The sequence below is a fragment of the Aythya fuligula genome, chromosome Z (genome assembly GCF_009819795.1).
Source record: "Aythya fuligula isolate bAytFul2 chromosome Z, bAytFul2.pri, whole genome shotgun sequence".
In the NCBI taxonomy this organism is placed as follows: Eukaryota; Metazoa; Chordata; class Aves; order Anseriformes; family Anatidae; genus Aythya; species Aythya fuligula.
In genome coordinates this window covers 14,765,204-14,777,976 of record NC_045593.1, presented here as the reverse complement: position 1 = coordinate 14,777,976, position 12,773 = coordinate 14,765,204, and the positions used below count along the sequence as shown (strand labels likewise).

At 44.9% G+C, this 12,773-nt stretch overlaps 1 protein-coding gene across 1 annotated transcript; it reads right to left on the bottom strand.

Moving 5' to 3' along the window:
* Window positions 1-1,064: 1,064 nt before the first annotated feature.
* On the bottom strand, window positions 1,065-11,844 carry PTGER4 (prostaglandin E receptor 4). Its single transcript, XM_032205989.1, has 2 exons — window positions 11,014-11,844; window positions 1,065-3,155 (listed from the first exon to the last, which is right to left on the bottom strand). Exons 1-2 carry the CDS (start codon window positions 11,842-11,844, stop codon window positions 2,562-2,564), a joined length of 1,425 nt encoding a protein of 474 aa, XP_032061880.1. The 3' UTR covers window positions 1,065-2,561.
* Between the last annotated feature and the right edge of the window lie 929 nt (window positions 11,845-12,773).

Sequence of the window (12,773 nt, the reverse complement as noted above, 5' to 3'; positions counted from 1 at the left end):
AGAGAGACACTGGTGGTCTGTCACCCTAAACACAGGCACAGTTGCCTGGTTCTTTTAGCCAGGCTGCTTCTGAACATCCTTGCTTGCAGCTAAGTGATAGATGGGCTCCTATTTTGTCTTCATGCACTGCCACTGAGTTCTCATAGACAATTCCAGTATTGCTTATGAGACTTTTTAATCTGTAGGTTGATCGTGATTTCTTGAGTTCAGTACTGAGGGCAAGAGGAAGACTTCAGGCTTATTTGTGTTTGCTAAGGGAAGGTGAGCTGCTTACAATGGTCTCTTCTTGCTTAAAAGTCTTCCAGAACACACGCATTTTCCATCAGTAATGCATAGGCCTTATATAAATACTGGACTCTAATACACTGGAGATATTTCCTTCTGTCATTGCATCCAATACCAATAACTTGTTCTGCTGTTTTGTTCCAGCTGTGAAGGTGTGGTTCAGTGTTTTTGTAGGTTGCATGGTTGCAGGTGGCGGTCCCACCTTCCTGCTCTGCCAGGTACTGCTTCCTATCTAAGGCAGCAATAGTGTGTTCTGTTTGTTGGTCACTAGTAAGCAACAGACCATGGTTAAGTGATTTAATTGCAAAGAATCCAGGCAGATCTTTATCTGTAGCTCCAGTAGGAGCGTGAGTAATACTGTTCTCCAACTTAATCAGTGCAATATTGGCTTCTGCTGCAAATATTTGTGCACAGATTTAACTTCACTTCCTACACGCGTGAAGGTAAATAAGCACAAATGCTCACATGTTGAAGGAACACAATGAAGCAGGCCTGAGGTTTAACTGTGTGGGGGTTTTGATTTTTTTTTGTTGTGTGAAAAATTTTCATGGCTCTGTGTCAATGCTCTCAGGGACATTTTCAAAGGAGGCTTCCTCTTGCTAATGGCGGTTGTTCTGTGGTGTTTTGGAAACTTCCAGACCCAAGTATGTTTTGAGAGTAGCTAAGCACAAAGTGTTCCAAATGGGTGGCTTTTTAAAGTGAGGAGTTGGCACTGAATGGCAGACTCTCATAAACTTTTGAGCTCAAGCAGAACATTTTCATTTAATTGTTATCCCCAAAGTGATTTTGGTCAGTACAACTGCTTAAACATACCATCAACATAAGGCTCAAGATTTTCATTACAATAAAGCATTTCACATGAGAACACTTTAAGCAGCATAACATGCTTAGTATTTAACAAAACATCCTCCAAATATCTGTACAGAATTATTTTAGTAAATGGTCTTTCTGGAACAAGACCTACCCCTTACAAAACAAAACACCAGAAGTCCTTTTGTCACTGGTTAACAGCTGTTTTGGGTGATGTCTTTGTCATCAGAACTCTAAGAACAAATAATCTGCAAGAGGTACAAGACCAGAAGATGGTTCTATATAACCTACACTTTTAAATGAAGGTTCTGCTTCCATGTTTTTTTATGTTTATTTGGTGGAATATCAGATTACAGCGTCATAAAATTCTATTTACTATTTAAAGTAAAATGATAAATGTTATGAAAAAATACCTTTATTACATCAGTGATGCTTTAACTAAAGTGAATATTAAGACTATTAACCAGGGGTGGAAAGTTTTAGGCCCTGATATTAAAAGCACTTCTATATGTCCTTAACTTTACATGTAAGGAGTCTCCCTGGCAGCGGAAGGGCTACTCTGATGGGCAACATTAAGTGTGTGCCTAAGTGCGTGCAGAATGTGGGCCGAAGTACTCAGAGAGGAGCAATGTGTTTATACATGGAAACATTCTCAGCACATAAATAAAATCTGGCTTTTTAGTATGTACATACACTGATAGAATATTCTTAACTGAAAGGATGTGTTTTCTTTTTCTCAATGGTACATATGTTTCCATTTCACTCAAAGTGTTTATGTATTCTCAGCTAAAGAATTATATCGGCCGTGAATGTAGCACGGATAACAAATCTAAAACAAGAATGTCTTATCAGCAGGCAATACTGGGGGAAGAGAAGGCTGGCAATCATTTCTATATACCTGGTATTAGTAAGAACCCTTCTCATAGAGAAGAATAGACTTTTAAATATTTTCAGTCCTGATACATATACAACAGTAAAAATTCACATTTTCATGCTTTAGTGAGACACTTTAAAATCCTACTGCAGGCAGCTGTCAGAGTAGCTCTGTCCAGTTCCTAGTAGCTGCCTCACATTCTGCTCTAGTACCAGAAGCTTACACTCTTGATAGTTGAGCAGCCACAGGAAAACACAGTTCTACCAGATTTGTAAAGGGAAAGAGAAAGAAAGAAAGTGATGGGTCTTCCTATTTCAAGAGGCCCAGTAGCTCTCCTGCGTCCCAGAACAAGACATGTTCGTGTTTCCAGTCCCATTAGACCTGTCTTGTACAATTTCTGATGGCAGCGCCAATGTCTGTTCCACACAGTCCTCAGTAGTCTAAGAGAAATGTACCCATCACATGGCAAGAGAAAAATAGCCCTTTGGAGCATAGCTGAACCCCTCTCCCCTTGAATAGGCAGAATACCTATCTATTGCACCAGTTTTTCCAGCGTACCGGGAAGGATCACCAGGGTCGATGCCTTTTGTTGCTATATACACTTCTCCGATAAATTCAATGTCTCTGTGGGGAAGGTGACCTGGAGGGGGCTGCCTTTGGATGTGGAGCTGGCCCCACCGCCAGACCTGATCTCATTCACCAGGAAGACGCTCTCGGAGTCCTGCCCGTGTGAAGAGTCTGAGGTCTCTGAGCTGCGCAGTGTCCTTACGGATGTAGTGTCAGACTGAGCCAGGCTCGCGCTGGGGCCGGGAAGCAGCACACGCCCCCCGACGCTGCTTTCACTTAACTCCGGGGGATAGAGCAGTGTTTGTGAGGTGCTGCTGATCTCCCGCAGCTCACGGGAGATGAAGGAGGGTGACTGACTTGACACGGCGGAAGAGGTCCTGCGGCCATCCACGCAGTTGAAATTGCTCCCCGAGTGCTGCCTCCGGGCCCCTCCAATGCGGCAGAAGAGACACTTGATCTTCTCGATGGCTTTGCTGAGCACAGTCTTACGGAGGAGGATGTAGACCCACGGGTCCAAAATGGGGTTCACCGAGGCGATGCGGATGGCTTGCAGGTCAGGGTTTTGCCTCACATCCTCCACTAATTCGGGCTGATAGAGCTGGTTCACGAAGACACGGACCTACCCAGAGAGACGGGGGAGGAAAAAGGTGCAATTTTACAATTACATCAGGAAATCAAAGTTTACGTATTGAAGCAGAGATCTTGATTTACATCTACAGGCTAGAACATGAGAAGAACCTGGCAAAGTAATTTATTTTTGGAAATGGCAAGAAAATCAGAGATTAAGCTGTTGTAAATTGATCTTCCATGCTACAGGTAGGAAAAGAATGGCTCTCTCTCCCTGCTCCCCTCATAATTAATCCTTCAACCTTCAGTTTTGGGCTGCTGCTTTTGCAACTTCTTTGTTGATGGATATAACCCAGGAACAAAGATTTAGACCTGTATCCTGCTTCCTTAGTATATCTCAAGTCTTACGCTATCTGCAAAGGGATATCTGAGTTCACTGAAGAGGCTAATCAGTTCCTCCGGTAGGGGTCTAATAATTGCATGTTTAGAAATAAGCTGAAACCCATATTATAATCCAGGTATGTTAACTTCCAGAAATGAGCCCAGAGCTGTTGATCCCCTAGTTTAGAAATACCTTTTTTCTGGCACCTGTCCTTACTGGAACTGTTTGTATACTTTCAGCTGTTGGTTTGTTGCAGCATGTTTTGGCCAAAAAAATAAAGGAACAAAAAGAAAGGTCCCCTAGTTAGGAGATTTTTAATAGGTCAAGATGATGAGATGATTCCAGCACTGGACTGGACTGGACTGGACTGGACTGGAGTGCTTTGCTCACATACATGAGCCATCATTGGGTTCTACTTAGAAAACCGTAAAAATGCTTATCAAGTAGTTAGGAATTGGAGATTCTGAATCTGCCTTTTGAATTAGCACTTTCAGTTTATCATGCACAAAATTTAAGACAGGATCCTGCCTTCTACACAGAAATGCCTCCTTCAAGTTTTTCCTCTGAATCTAAAAAAAACCAACCAAACAGTCCCTGTGTCCCTACCCTGGATTTGGGGCCACTTCAGTAATGCTGTTCTAAGGCACAGGCCAGTTCTTTGACATGAGTTGTTGTTATCTTTCCAGTGTCCCTAAAGAGCATGATGTCATATGAGTTTGTTTATCAGTCCCAAATAGCTGCTCTGTTTTAGCAAGACCTACGCAGTGTCCTGCATTTTAGGAAGGCCTAAGAAAGCCACTGAAAAGACGGGATAATGGAACATGCTGTTTAGTTTGGATTTCTTAAGGTAAGTCTAAATAAATGTATTACTTCTCTTTTTATGTGATACAGTAAAAATCTAGTAGCAAAAGTAGGGATGTTTTAAAGTCTCAGGCTTATCTCCTGAAATGAATCAAGGCCTACCTACGAGAAGGTTACAGGCAAGGAAGAAGACAAGCATTTAAACAACAGCCAAACTAGAACAGCCTCCTTGAGTCATTTTCATAGAAGTTATGCTTGTGATTCCTGGTGAAAAAAATCACAAATCTGTCCGAGAAATTTTCCTGCAGCAGGGCAAGGTGATGGTATTCTGCCTGTCAGGATTCAGAGCTTGAATGTGCTCCAAAGCTACAAACAAAGTATGTTTAAAATAATGTAGAGTGCTTCTTTGGAAGTCCTATGCATATGGTCTCTCTCAAATCAGTGAGTGTGAAACTGGTGATCATCTGTATTTTCTTTCTCAGTACTTTTGTATGGGTTTACAGGTAACAAAACCTTCACACAGAATTCCAAATATGGGAAAATCTTGAATTGATACAGAACTATAATGATCTGAGTTTTACTCTCTGTTACTTTCCTAATTATTTCTAACACTGCAGATGTTTTTTTGACAGCTAATTTACTGAGCTGATTTTTCTGTTAAGTCACACACGCAATTGAAGCGCTTTAAAGCATATTCCTGCGCATGTAGATCTTGTCTGGTTTTTCTTTATTTTTCTTTGTTTTTTTTTTTTTTTTTTTTTTCGTTATTTTGCTTGTCTCCAAACTGCTGCCACTCTTATCTGATATCCATCACTACAGAACTCTGTGTACTGCTGGCTGAGAGAAGACCAGTCCCTCCAGAGCCCCAGATCCGTAAGTGCAGTTTAGCAGGCATTCACTGAGGATTCTTTCTTTAAAAAAGGCACATCATTGCTGAAATCTCCTGCCGTGGGCTTTCGGAGGTGGTGTCCAGGAAAGCCTTCCCCTGCCCTGCGCTGAGTGCAGCTTGCAGGAGCGCACCGCTAGGTGGCACAGATGTCCCGCAGTCGCAGCATCCCAGCTTGGCGGCCGGGGTACCCGCAGCTCGTGCTGGCTGCTCCCATTCCCACGGGCAGCAGTTGCAGCCAAGGGAGGGACAGCAAATGCCAATGCACTGCCAGTGATAAACACTGCAGGAGGGGATTAGTGCCGGGACTTGCATAAGCTTATGCAAGTAGAGCTGCACTTACTGACACAAGCTCTGAACCTGAAAAGCGGCCGTCAGGTTTCCATAACGTGAAACGCTGAAAAATGAGTTTTTGAGACGACGGCATCAGCTAAACACTGTCCTTGGAATCGCCTTGGCCACGTGTGTGAGATTCCCTCTGCCCCCCGTCCCACCCCACAAAAAGAAAAGATAGTAAGGGGTCATAAATACATGAAGAACCAATTTCCCTTAAGGATTTGACCTGCGCCATAACATTTCTTTACAGATGCTGTTCCTTTTTCTGTGCTGAGATTTTCCTTTATGCAAGGGAATGCACCCTGAAGGTGTGTAAATGCTGGTCGACGTATCTAACCATTGATCACGGGAAGGGTACCTGTCCTGAGAGGCAGGAATCCAAAGGACAGTGTTGTGGGAGTGGAGGACTGCTAGCAGCTCATGCTAACTACATGCAGTCATTGCCAGGAATATCAGAGGTGTGACAGGGAGAGGTATTTACTGACAAATTCATGCACATCGCAGAACCAGAAGGCACACTTTGCAGACAGCTGAAGTATGCAGACCAACTTTGGAGACCTGATTTTTATTTTACCTTTTTTTTTTTTTTTTCTTTTTTAAAGTTAGACCTATAGTTACACATCAGTGACTTAATAGTGGGATTGTTCCTTTGATAAGCACCACCTGAAGCTCAAGTACCTGATTCACCTTTCTCTGACTGCCCGGTAGAGTTTACGGAAAGACAAAAATGTCTTTAAGTGCTGACGCTGTGGTTGAAAAGTACAATCACAAATTGCACAGCTTGCTTTATGTTATCTCTGTATGCTTTATTTCCTTGTGACAGATATGTGATGTGTAGGTGAGAGATTCCTAAAATGGATCTACTTATTGAAAACTGTGGACTGTACAAAACTGTTTCAGTTTCACAGAAAGGTGCCACTTTTTTTCTTAGCAGCCCCCCAAAATGTCAAATGCATTTATCAGTTCAGATCTATTGCATGGATTACATATTAATCACAGTATGGTACAAATTAATCTGTGTTGGAATGTCACTGTATGATTTCTTTACAACCTGGTAAAGAAAGAGCATTTATTAATGTATTGTCTACACTAACAGTAAGAGATGTATCCTGTTTTGGCTACAAGTCTTCTGTTACAGGATGAAGCATAATGAAGGATATTGCCTTGCATCTTCTTAGTAAGTCCCATATAAGTGGAATTCATTACTGTGTTAGCTAAGCTGTGCTTGAATTTCTGCAATTTAAAATCCTGATTAAAGAAGCGAATGGGAACAATTCTAGTCTCAGTAGAATGAGGTTTAAATGTTACATCTGCAGCCACAGAATACAGGCAACATATTTTGAAAGTATCTGTGGTTTGTTTGCAGTTGTGTTAAGAAGCACGTTGCTTCATGGTGCACTGAGTTTATGGTGAAGCGATAGGTAGTTGTACATCATAGTCCTGCGTGTTTTGATACTTTTATTTTTTACTAAATATGAATGTGAATCATGACTTCTATTCCTATGCAGTATGATAAAGTAACTAACATACTTATTGTTCCAGAATAATTAAAGGAGTAGTTATCTTCATAGCTTCTACCTGTCCTCGTAAAATCTCCCCACATACTGATAGGATAAGTTTAAAATCTGTAGAGTAGAAAGCAGGAAACAAGTTTTTCAGCTCCGCAAGCCAATACCCTTTGCCCTTCAAGGGTTTGGTGTCTGCTGTAGCAGATCACTCCGTTGCTCAAAAATCATGCCTGCCACCTTGCTGTTTTTGGCTGCAGACAGCCCCTGTACTTCAGAGACAAGCCAAAACAAAACAAAAGAAAATCCAATCTTTTAGATCAATTAAACACTAAGTTAGAAACCTTTGATTATTTTATATGATCAAATACATGTACATCTTGAAACACAGCATTTTATTTTCAATTTCACTGCAATTCAGCAATATTCAGTGGTTAGGATCAGAAAAAGTCACATACTTAAAAATCTACAAGTGTCTGAAAGACTGCTGGAGTGAACTGGAGTTTGAATACTATGTGCTTATGTACACTCGAAAGAGTTGTTTTTATTTTTTTAAAAGGCTGGCTAGCAATTTCTAATACGTTCTTGACACCCCCCCTCCCCTCCTCATGAAACTCATCCCCTACTTTTAAATATGTCTAATTCTCTTTTCTAAAAACTCACAGATTTTTAAAAGATGAAATAACCAATGTGGAGTGCAGGAAGGAGGCAGCATGCAATTTGTGTATTTTTTTCCTTATTTCATTTTTAAACTATTGTAAGATTCTTCTTCATGCTTTCCACACCACTTTCTGTACACTGAGAACACATATCAGAAGATTCTTATCTTATTCACATCTTATATCAGAATCTTATATCAGAAGATTTTTTTCTCTAATGATTTTTGTTCAACTTTTTTTTCCTTGATAAATTTGATCAGCCTTTATCTCTGCAAAGTTCACTCAGTGTTTTGTACAATGCTCAATAATTTTGCTATAGTAGCTGTCATTGTAAAATTTTATTGATTTTATGAATAAATCACTAAATCAATAAATCACTCATTATTAAAAATGTCTGTTCTCTGTGACTCAGCTTGCTTTTCTTTAACCACTTTTTAAACCAAGCCAAGCCTTTTCTTATTATTTCAGGTCTATTTAGTATTTTAAGACGTGAAAATTTTTGTTAAACCCTAGTAAATACAGTCTGCTGGACTGCCTCTGTGTACTCGTTTATTGTCTTGTGAAAGTGTTAATGCTAAAAAGTTAGAAGCTTACGTCTCTCTTTCTGAAGTTGCTTTGACTTCAGTGATAGTTTATTCAGCTGAAATCATCAGTAGGAAATCAGCTCATCAGAAAATTTCAGTCACAAAGCAACCTCTGAGCTTGCTTTGTGTATCTGAATCATACCACCACCACCACCTTACTACTTGTATGTTCTTGGTGCCCGCCAGGATCTCCTGTTATAAACGCACCTTTCAGTCTCTTCTGTGGTGAGGGCTCCCTAGCTTAATTCAGAAGAACTCGTCTGCGTCATGAAAATGTATGTGTATATGAGTGATTTTCCTGTCTCTGCTGGTGGCTCTTTCTAAGGATTTACAGCATAAAGGTGTCACTTCTCTGAGCTTATCCTGGAATGCTTAACCTCAGTGCATAAGTAACATAGAGGGCTTAATACACATATGCAGCAGTGCATCACCGTATAAAGAAACATAAATGGGTACAGGTTATTTCCACAGGGGGAGGCAAATGACTGATAAAAGCTGCCTTTACAATGAAGCAGTTTAACCATGCTGGACACTGTAATGATGTATCTATACGTGTTTTAAAAAAAAACTTTTTTTTTTTTTCCTAGTCATGCATCGGAGTGAGGTACGGAAATAGTGAAATGACAATCTTCTACCTCATTTTACATACAGAAGAAATCTGCGGCTTTAGCTGAGAAAAGCTACCATATGTGAGCACTCTCGAGGCAACACCATGCCTTTGTAAGAAGTGAAATCAAGGTCTGAGAGAGCTTCAGAACTTTGTCACCCGCACCTTCACACATGCTAAGGTGTTCACCAGCTACTGTTTAAATAATAAATCTCTCGCCCCACCCAAGTTCATTAATTTTAAGTGTCAACAATCTAGTTTCCTTTCTGGCAATCTCTCCCTCTTGATTTTTTTTTTTTTTTTGAGATTTTATAAAAGCTTCCCTAGCTCCTAACGTATACGAACAATTTCATTTCTCAGTCAGCTGTTCTCTAGCTAGTCCTCCGTGGGATAAGGTTTTGGCTTTTTCCTGACACCGCTGAAGTCCATCAGCTGGTACCCTGCACTGTGTTGTGACATTGCATTTAATTCCCAGAACCCATTCTATGCATTTACCAGCATCTCTTTTGAAGACAGCATATTGTTATTTTGTGAAGTAGCTGTTACAATATTAGATTAATTGCATTAAGTACTGTGGACCCATGGGTACTCTCAGGGTTTGGCCACTCTACAACCTGATTCCTTCCAGTGTGGCAAGTCGGCTTACCCGTGAGGTTTCTGGTGCTGGACTGCAGAACAGGTTGCGTGAGGTTCCTCGATCTAACACGCGTGCCGCTCAGAGGCAGCCTGTGCACAACTCAAATGGCACGTTTTGATTTCCTTTAGGCGACGAGCAATAAATGGACGGGAAAGTGCCCGGTTATGCCGTGGCACCACGCAAAGTGACACGGCGCTGCGGGACGGGAGACAGCCTTCAGCGACAGCCTGAGCACTGGTGCTCCAGCAAAGCCACACTCCACTGGCTCCTGTTTATGTTAGTAATGTGGCAAAACTGGCCTGACCCTTGCAGTTACACCCTCCTTTGAAGCAGGGGGATGGACTCACTGACCTCTCCGAGCTTTCAGACGTATTTTTCTGAACTTCCTTACTGAGCTGTAGCCTGTTTGTTTCGCGTCCCCAGCTGGTCACTTGCTTCTCACGCACATCACAACCCCTCCATGACACTGAGATTGCAGAATAGTTCCTACCTACAATAAACTCCCTGAAAACAATCCATCTTCCAAAAACACTTTCTGTCTAAGAAGCAGTGCTTGGCTCCCTAAAATGTGTTTTGGAAGGTGGCGAGTAAGGCAAGCCAGCTGCTTGTTTAATGTTTCTGAGCCAGAAGGGGAGAGAAGTTCGCCAAGTTTTACTATGGTGGGTGGGAAGCAAGAACTGAGCCTCGAGCTGGTGTGGTTTTTTTTTGTCTTCCTTTGAGATAAGGTGGAGGAATAGAAGAAAGTAGATCCTGCATGTTCAAGTCAATGACAGTAATTGTAGCAGCTGTTTCAGAAAATTAGCAAATGGTTAGTGGTAATGTTGTCTGGCATTTTGGTATGATCTCTAGCTCCATGTGGGCCAGAATCCTCCAACTCCCATTTAACAGAAAATTACACCAAGCGGCTCCACTGCATTTAGACCTCCAACACTGGGGACCTGTTTGAGGGCTGTAAATGCATGGGATCTACCCCCAGTGTATCCTTCAGGATGGGACCTCAGTTCTGGTTTTGGGCACAAAGCGCTCTGCACCTTGCTGGTGCCATGCGAAGACAACTCTCTCCCCCTGCCAGATCCTACGGACTGCTGTACACTTCATCAGCAGAGTGCCTATTTTAAAAACACAATAAGCATCCAGCAGTGTGGGCCAGCCCCAAACCTCACTCATCACAAATTAATTTTGGAAGTGAACTTTAAAGTGCCTTTAGCTCTCAATAAGACTTGTGCTGTGTGGATTCCAGTTAAACGGTGGAAAATTTGTTAAGAATTTTTGGCACTGTATGTCAGCCAATCAAAGGAGCCTAGGACTTGGGATGAGTGTGTTTCTTTTCTTGTAAATATAAACCAGTACTACTCTCTTCTATCACCATGTATGCATGCTAACTGCACTAAAATTACTCCTAGAGTTTGCGGCACCAGCTAAATGGGATTCTGTCCTACAGGCACAGGCTAGGAGGAGAAAAGACTCAGCAATGTGGGTGATAGAAGAAGAAGGGTTGCACAATGCTACTCACCACCAGAGGAATGGAGCAGATGAGCACCACCAGGGAAGTGGCAATGAGCAGAATAACCATCTGGATCTCTGCTCCGGCCATCCGACGGAAGCTCCGGCGTCTGCGAAAGTCAGATAAGCGGCTGGAGGTGGTGTCTGTCCCCAGGGATGTGCGTCGCATGAACTGGCGGTGCATGCGAATTAGGGCCACGCAGACCAGGATGTTGCAGATCACTGTAACCATGATCAGGAAGGAGCTGAAGCCAGCATACATGTAGGAATACGCTGCATGAGTGGCCTTCTTTGCTCGCCAGTCTATGAAACACCAAGTGTCAGGGTACTGCCGGGTCGATTTGCCGAGCCCCATGCTGGGGAGGGCGCAGAACAAGACGTTGGAAGCGTAGATGGCAAAGAGCGTGAGCCCCGCCAGCTTCTTATCTACGTAATGGTTGTAGAAGTAGGCATGGTTGATGGCCAGGTACCTCTCTATTGACATGGCACAGATAATGCTGAGGCCGGACAGTCCGAAGAAGAGGAGGATGAAGGAGCTGTACTCGCACAGCGCGTCTCCTCCCGGCCAGCGGTTCTGCAGGTAAGTGGCAATAGTGACCGGACTCACCAGGCAGGTCCCCAGGAGGTCGGTGACCGCCAGCCCGCAGACCAGCGTGTAGAAGGTGGTCTCCTTCTGCTCCTTGCGGGACTTGCAGAGCACCACGATGGCGATGAGGTTGCCCACCACGCCGAAGATGAACATGACGGTGGGGATGGTGGGGGGCTTCCCGCCCTCGGCCCCGCCGGCGGTCCCGTTGGCGGAGCCGTTGGCAGGTGGCATGATGGTGGGGCTGAAGGACATGGCTGGGGAGCCGAGGGGAGGCAAGGGGAGGAAAAAAAAAAAAAAAGCAAAGGAGGGATCGGGGAGGAAAAGCGGGGAGGTTGCAAAAGAGGGGGGAGGGAAAGAGCCGGTGTGGTTTAGGCGAAAAAAAAAAAAAAGAGGAAGGAAAAAAAAAAAAATCGTGAGAGGAGACGAAGCGGGGGCAGCCCCGGCTGGCAGCGGGGCGAGCCCAGCACCGGATCCCCGCGGGTCCCCGCGTCCTTCGCCGCCCCTCTCCCTCTCAGCGGCAGCGGCGGGGGCTCCAGGTGGCGGCGGGGGCGTCGCGGGAAGGTGCCGGAGCGTGGTGCCCGCCGCTCATCCCCTCCTTCCCCCTTCCCTGCCTTCCCTCCGCCTCGCGGGGCTGCGGCTCCTCTCCCCTCAGCGCCGCGCTCCCGCCGAGTTTCGCCGCGGAGGGCGGAGGCGGCCCCGGGGCAGCCGCCGCCGCCGCTCCCCGCCCTCTCGCTCCATTGGCCGGGCGGCGGCGGGCAGGGCCGGCCCGCGGCACCTCCGCCCGCGGCGGGGGCGGCCGGGCGGGAGGGGGCGCCCAATGGCCGTGAGGGGACCGTGAGGGGACCGTGAGGGGACCGTGAGGGGACCGTGAGGGGCACCTGCCGCCGCCCCGTCCCGCCGTGGGGGCGGGTGGCCGGGAGATAAGGCGGGTGGTGCCGCGGGACGGCGGCGGGAGCTGTTGCATCAGGCTGCCGCTGCCAGCCGTCGGCGTTCCTCACCGCCCGTCATCGATGTATTGCTTCGCGCTGGCTCCCGTGCGCGGCTGGTGGCGTTGCCAAACACAGGAAGGGTGTGTGTGTGTGTGTGTGTGTGTGTGTGGTGTGTGTGTGTGTGTGGTGTGTGTGTGTGTGCGTGTGCGAGGGACGTGTCGGTGTGTTTGTCTCGAGGGCTCGCTTGAGCTT